The 8,078-nt window shown below is 31.8% G+C and overlaps 1 protein-coding gene across 1 annotated transcript; it reads left to right on the top strand.

Annotated features, from left to right (window-relative positions):
• Window positions 1-484: 484 nt before the first annotated feature.
• On the top strand, window positions 485-2,178 carry LOC148769068 (F-box protein At3g22700-like). Its single transcript, XM_088820211.1, has one exon. It carries the CDS (start codon window positions 1,069-1,071, stop codon window positions 2,176-2,178), a length of 1,110 nt encoding a protein of 369 aa, XP_088676337.1. The 5' UTR covers window positions 485-1,068.
• The last annotated feature ends 5,900 nt before the right edge of the window (window positions 2,179-8,078 follow it).

The following is an 8,078-nucleotide window of genomic DNA, read 5'->3' as shown; positions in this document are numbered from 1 at the left end:
GTTATTTAGTTGTCGGAGACAGTAATTTAAGTGTTAATTGACTTGTTTGTTCTTAAAAAAAATATTTTTAACTAATATTACTGTATTCGTTGCTAAATTATTGTCTCTGGCAGTTATTTAACTGTCAGAGACAGTAATTTAACTGTTAATTGACTTTTTTTTTTTCTTAAAATTTTTTTATTTTAATTGATATTACTGTCTTGGATGTTAAATTACTGTCTCCAACAGTAATTTAACTGTCTTAGACAATAATATTAATAATATTACTGTTCGGAAAAATAATATTCATAATATTACTGTCCCAAACAGTAATATTACTGTCGGAGACAGTAATTTAGTAGTCAAGACAGTAATATTAATTAAAATATTTTTTTTCTAAGAAAAACAATTCAAAAAAAAAAAAATCAACGTCGGAGACCGGCGGTCAACGGTGGTTGACCGGCCGGAAAAAGAATTCAGGAAAAAAAATTCAAGAAAAAAAAAAAAGAAAGAGTCAACGTTGCAGACCGGCGGTCAACGCCGGAATCTGGCCGGAAAAAAAAAACATTTTAGAAAAAAAATTATTTTCTGAAAAAAAAAAAGTTTTGGGGGTTAATGTGATATATTTGTTTAAATCCGGGGTCAATGTGTAATATTAAGGAAGCTAGAGCATAATGGGTGGAATTGATAAGAATTATATTATTGAGGGTATTTTAGACTATAGACAAGGGGATAGGCTTAATTAAGAGACTGTTTTTTTTGTGGACTAAAATGCATTTAAGTCCCATGTGATGGGCCTTTTTGCCATTTGCCCTAAGAAGATTTATAATTACCCAAACAGGAGGGAGTTGTTCGTAATTTGACCATACATTAGTTGGTTGGTTGTAATTTACCCTAATTAGTATGACGTCAAAAAGAAAAAGAAAAGTGTTTGTACTAGGAAAGAAGTTTACCGACTTAGGGTTTAGTATTATTTTATATAAGTAGGATTTGTGTTTTTCTTTTTATATATAAGTAGGATTCTGAACGCCAAAGAAGAACCCTAAAAAAAAAAAGAAAAAAAGAAAAAAAGCACAAATACTTGTTGCCATGGACGAAATCAAGGAGAAACTGCCGTACGACGTCGTCGAAATCATCCTCTCTCGACTGCCGTCCAAGTCTCTCTTGAGATTCAAATCCGTCTGCAAGTCATGGAACGCCACAATCTCCGGCGAAAGATTCGCCGGGGTTCATCTCCGGCAATCCCGACAGAGCTCCGGCAACCAAGATATCTTCTTCTGGTGCGAGGTCCCACGCTTCACAGACTATTCCCAAGTAATGGTCACCAAAATACCTCAACATATAAGGTCAAAGATGAAACTTGAACAATTGGAGCACGAACAAAAACTCGAGCCGAGGGTTTTGTGCTATTGCGACGGTTTAGCTCTTCTGCGATACGGCAAACTTCTTTACAACCAGCACGGCGAACTTGTTAACAACCAGTACGTGCTATGCAATCTATCCGCCGGGACCCACGTCGAGTTCTACTGCCCTTACGACGAAATATCATACATCTGGCATAAAAGGGTTTACGGAATCTGCTACGATCCGTCCATTAATGACTACAAGGTGATAATTATCGACTACGAGCGCTACGCGATTTACTACTGTCGAGCCATGCGGTGGAGCGAGATTAGAGAAACCCCGGATGAATTTTTGGGTGGTGGATTATTTATTGGGAAAAGCGTGTCTTTGAACGGCGACTTGTATTTTATGCTCAAAACCGTGGAAGATCGCGGTCTTAGTATCAAGATAGTCGGGTTCGATTCGGTCAACGAAAAGTTCAAGAGATTTCCCGAGCTGACGTATCAGAGAAAAGATAGCTTGTTCATGTACATGACTTGTGTGGGGGGCTACCTTTATGTGTGCTTCAACAATAGCCGTTGTCAGATGATTAAAGTCGGAGGCGGAGAAAAAGAAGAAGAGTTGATGTGGGTCGATTTAAACGGTAGGCCACCGAATTCCGAGCACGTCGAGTGCGATATGGCTTCCAATATTCAAGAATATGAGAATGTACTTGCCTTCGACCGCATTTATTGTATTCAAACGGGCTATCAGCAAATCCCGTATCTAGAAAATCTGTTTATCAGCGAACCAAGAAGAAAGGGAGGTATTGTTGGAAATTTTGAGTATTTGACTCAAATTTTATTGAATATTTAAGTGGTTTAATTTAAATTCTCAAAATTAATTTTTGATGAATGATAAATTAATGGATCATTTAAAATATTTAAGTGTGGAAAATAATAAAGTGAAATGCCACCATTGAAAAAGATGGAGGTGTTTAAGCACCTATTAAATTGAATAGGTGTGTGATTAATGGGAAAAGGTGTGATACCTTTTCATGAAATTATTTTCCTAAGAGTTGTGACTTGTGGTCATAACCTTGATAATCTATAAATAGATTCCAAAATCCACCATTTGATTAATTCATTTTTGACATGGAATTCAATACATTAATTGAATTCAATTCTCATCATAGCATCTCATTGCATATTGTTGCATTATCAAGTCCTTTTCTTCGTGTCTTATAAAGTCCTAAACGTCGTTTCGTTCGCCGTGTTCCAATAATTGGTGTGCTACTTTGTTGGAACTGAAATAGTCGTTGTATCTTGGGAGACGATTGCCGTAAACCGAGAGCACTGTACGGGGCAAATTTGTCTTAAGGAGAAAGAACCTAGTTCTTGCCTCGACTACATTTTCTTGTCAAACTTCTGTCCAAATTTTGTTCGTTCCCATTTCAAAATACACACACCCATCTAACAATCTTAAGACAAATTCGTCCCAGAAATTTGAAACGACACGTTTATAATTATTCCGGGTACGCCTTTCATTTATAAAATAGTATCTCATGCAATTAAGTGATAATATTATATGATAAATAATATGGTATTATATGAGATAGAAACATGGTTATGTTGCATGATAAAGTTATGGCGTAATAATATTGCACTATATGTTATAATTGGCATGATAACATTTTTTTTTTTTTGCATTATAAATCTTGAATGTTGTTATGCTTGAAGCATGTATATATACTTTGATTGCTATTTCAATATGTTGATATGCTTGAATTAATCTTGATATATGCATGACATTTTGCTGAAATTCGTATGCATTATTTATATTAAATTAGTGCATAATATTATGAGGTGTAGTATTGTCGCATACTTGAAATAACATATAATAATATTTTTTATGATATTATATTATTTATATGATGTCTATGTCAATGAGTACATAGAATTTGAAGCATAATTTTATGAATTGAAAATTATGTTGTAGTACGTGATTAAACGTGATTAAATTATATGGATATTTATGCTATTATGTAAATGATTTTCAGCATGCATAATGATATTTAATTGGATAATAGTTTATTGAATGTACGAATAAATTATTTATTCCATGTTAATTTTGAAATGCTTATTTACATATAAGTATTCTGTATGCATATATTATATGATGCATGTGAATATTTGGAATTATTTAATTATGATTATGTGCATATATGTATGTTTATAAGCTCATGATTAATTCCAAATGTTATATTATATCATAGATATTCATGCTATTTGTGACATTATTATGCTTAAATTCAATATTTAGTATATTGAATATTAAGTTGATGCACTTTTATCTTTAAAATGATAATTTCATATGTGTGTGCAATTAGAGGCATGTAATATTTGAAATTGATATATAATCGAATCTCAAGAAGCTCAATTTCTGAAGGAATATTTGAGCAGTTGTTATCTAAAAGAACATCGAAGATGATCGAGCTATTGGATTGTCGTGATTTTTAGACATTGTATTCATAAGACATAAGTATAACTTATGAATGAATGAAATCGAATTTTATGATGTTGAACATCTGATCCATTCGTAAAGCAATGGATGTTTTTTCTTACGGAAAATGTCAAACAATCTCTATACGCGAGATTATTGTGGCCAGTTGCCTGTTGGATCAATATTTTTATATTGTGAACGGTAGGAGTTTCTAAACTCTAGATTTGAATTGTGTACAAGCTGTCACAATTTGACAAGAACTTTCTTGATTTGAGTATCTTGAGAAGTTTCTTATAGTGTGTTCTATTACGACAAAATAAACACAATGTGTACAGTATTAAATCACATTGGTGATTTAAAAGATTGAGAAAAGTATTTGTTACTTTTGTGGTATTTACACCAAAAGTTTATTATGCATCTTTGTTAAGTAACAAAGACGAGGCCTTAGAAGCATTTAAATGAGAATGATCATGGTATATGAATAAAAATTGTTATTCAAAGTGATTGACGTGGATGATATGGAGTATTTTTTGACAAGTTTTGTACTTATCAAATCGCTAGTCCTTATCAACCACAGTTGAAAGTATTGAGAAATGAAATACTCGAACTGTTAATGAGTAAGAAAGCCATGTTGATAATTCTAGAGTAAGCTAGAATTTGTGGGGGAGATTATGGCTCACCACTTTCTCATTATTTTACCACATAAAGGTTTTGGACCATAGAAATGTGGGGGTGTTTTGACTAAGGTAAATGTACCAAAAGAGCCTTAAAATGTTGAAATGCATATTTATTGAATATGCTAAGTACGAAAGTGCTCAAGATAGTCATTCTTGATGCAAATAAATGTAAGGTCTTTGAAATTAAATGTGTTCGAAAAATTGGATTTTGACCCCAAGTTTGACAAACAATTTAAGTGGATTCCATTTGAAGTTATGGAATAAAAAGCTACACTTTGACTAGATAAATCTAGTGTGTTTAATTTCTCAAACTTGACTAGGGGTGAATGAGAAATTAATGTATATGGTCACCATCCCATATTGACAATGAGCTTTAATGCACTTTATTAAGTGCAAATTGTTAGCTAAATATGAGATAAAGTGGTCATTTATAAAGTGATAAATAACCAAATGCGCTCAATAAAAGAGAGCTAAAAATCAACAGTTTGATTTTGATTTTCTAATTTATGAGTTAGAAAATGAACCTCGAGCAACTAATGAAGTGTTGTGCAATTGGAGGTTAATTGTCTTTGAGACAAAGAAAAATCAGTGAAACTCGCACAGTATGAACTTAAATAAGTTCTAAAGCAATTGCACATTTGATAAGAATTTGTTATCAAATACTTTTATACTTGGCGAGTTTGAAAAGTACGTGTGTGATAAATGCACATAAGAGTACATGTTTATGAGTAAATGACATGTTAGTCATGAGGTGTAATCATGGTATTATCATGAAAACTAATGAAATATTAGTAAAATATTTCAAATGTGGAAAATATGGTCCTATTGAGGCAATATTATTGAGATTAAATTCAGTAAGGATTTTATGAATTATTGGAGTCTCTTTATGTTGAGACAATGTTAGTCATATTGAACTCGTCAATATAAGACTAAAGAATAGTGGTGAACAATGGTTCAACTAAAAATATTCTTGAAGAGATTGTAGTTTAATGAACTACATGTTGATTGACTCATTAAGCAAGTCAAGTAAATAGGTTATCCTATATGTAATTAGTTGATGAACTAATAAGTTTTATTGGATGTACAAACGTAAATTACATTATAGAAGATATCCAATTGTACTTGGAAAGTAAATTCATATAAATTGGATATGTGCTACTAAGATACTAAGTCCATAAATAATTTTGCATTGTGGAATTCCTCAAAATAAATGTATAACTCGATTCACTATGGAATTCAAGACATAACTTGGAAGTTAAAGAAAAATGTTGGATAACTCCATAATTTTCTAGAGAACATTATGTGATGGACTTAGATGGTGCTTGAAAATAATTGTAGTAGTCAGTTGGCTATACAAAAGAGCACAAAATAATATGTGAAATGGTAAAGTCTCGATCGTAGACGTAACACCATTTAGCAATTGATCTCTAGAGAAATTATAAACGTTGACTTTACGAAGTCAAGATATAATTTGGTTGATCCTTGACGAAGGAATCAATAGAGATCAAATGTGCTAGTTAGTGATGGGAATGGGTCTATAAACCCACAATTCAAACGAAAATCCATGATGGTAACCCAACCTTGTAGATTGGAGATCCCAAGATCTTGGTTCAATGGGACAACTAAGTTATGGAAATTCAAATCGAACACTTGGAAATAATTCCTACCATTCCCTAAAATCCAAGTGCTACCTGTCGAATGTGGTAAGGTTAAGTCTAGTGACTTTTAATGATTCCTATGACCTATTAAGGTGGAATACGGCAGGGTATTCTTTATGGGAGATCACCTATTTAAGTGTGAAGTATAGGGCCGCTTCAATGAAACACTTATGAATCCAAGAATTGGTCCAAGGCCGAAATGGACACAACGTGAGAACAAAAGACGTTAGAGATGTTATTGTGTAAGTGTTGTTGTCTTGGTTTACATAAAAGTTGATTAGTTCAAGACATCGCGTTCACTAAGCAACAAGTAAATCCGACAGCATTTTACTAAGGAAGGTTCAAAGCCATAAGCTACCTCTCCCGATGCAATAACAAATCGCTTGGACTTTGAAAGTGTCTGCATGCATTAATTTCATTCATGTGGGGGATTGTTGGAAATTTTGAGTATTTGACTCAAATTTTGTTGAATATTTAAGTGGTTTAATTTAAATTCTCAAAATTAATTTTTGATGAATGATAAATTAATGGATCATTTAAAATATTTAAGTGTGGAAAATAATAAAGTGAAATGCCACCATTGAAAAAGATGGAGGTGTTTAAGCACCTATTAAATTGAATAGGTGTGTGATTAATGGGAAAAGGTGTGATACCTTTTCATGAAATTATTTTCCTAAGAGTTGTGACTTGTGGTCATAACCTTGATAATCTATAAATAGATTCCAAAATCCACCATTTGATTAATTCATTTTTGACATGGAATTCAATACATTAATTGAATTCAATTCTCATCATAGCATCTCATTGCATATTGTTGCATTATCAAGTCCTTTTCTTCGTGTCTTATAAAGTCCTAAACGTCGTTTCGTTCGCCGTGTTCCAATAATTGGTGTGCTACTTTGTTGGAACTGAAATAGTCGTTGTATCTTGGGAGACGATTGCCGTAAACCGAGAGCACTGTACGGGGCAAATTTGTCTTAAGGAGAAAGAACCTAGTTCTTGCCTCGACTACATTTTCTTGTCAAACTTCTGTCCAAATTTTGTTCGTTCCCATTTCAAAATACACACACCCATCTAACAAGAAAATCATCACCAGTTGTTGATGATTAATTAATCTTCAGAATTAATGTGGTTTTGTCATACATATATAGGATATTTAATTTAGATTTTTTTTTTATTTAATTAAATTTAGATTTCAGCATATAATTAATTAGGTATGGGTTTTCTTTTATGCGAACTCAAATTGATATCTTCATGTTTTTTTTCTTCCAAATTAATAATTTATTTATCTTGCCATTTTATTTTTTATATATATTTAATTAATTAATTATATGATTCACTAAATTGATCTATTTAAGGCTTCATAATAATATTATCATTATTTAAAAAATTATTATTATTTACTAGGGACAAAAATTGGAACCAAAAAACCCTTATGTTTGTACTAGGCGTAATAAAGAAGGAAAAAAAAAAGAAAAAAAAGAAAAAAAAGTGTTTGTATTAGGAAAGAAGTTTACTGACTTAGGGTTTAGAGTCAGTTTGGCTAAATTTATAAGCTCTTAAACATCGTATAAGATGTTTAAGAGCTTATAACCTGTTAAAAGGTGTTGGTTAAAAAAATTATAAAAGGCCTTATTTTTTAAAAAATAAGTTGTTAGAGACTATATAAGATGGTTTTAAAAAAAATACATCTACCTCACGTTTTTTTGTTTGGGGTCTTTACAAATAAGCACATCAATGGATACTTATGCATAAAGAGATCCAGACAAAAAACTCATTTACCAATAAGTGCACACATGGTCTAGATTTTTGTACAGGACTAAAATAACCCCTCATAGTTTAATATGCTCCAATTTCATCCTTAACTTTATTTACCAAATTTCACAAATTATTCAATATTGACCCAAATTATTTTTTTTTTCCAAAAAAAAAAAAATTC

The sequence above is a fragment of the Erythranthe guttata genome, chromosome 7 (genome assembly GCF_056151865.1).
Source record: "Erythranthe guttata isolate IM_541 chromosome 7, IM_541, whole genome shotgun sequence".
Lineage (NCBI taxonomy): Eukaryota > Viridiplantae > Streptophyta > Magnoliopsida > Lamiales > Phrymaceae > Erythranthe > Erythranthe guttata.
This window is presented reverse-complemented; position numbering and strand designations above follow the sequence as displayed.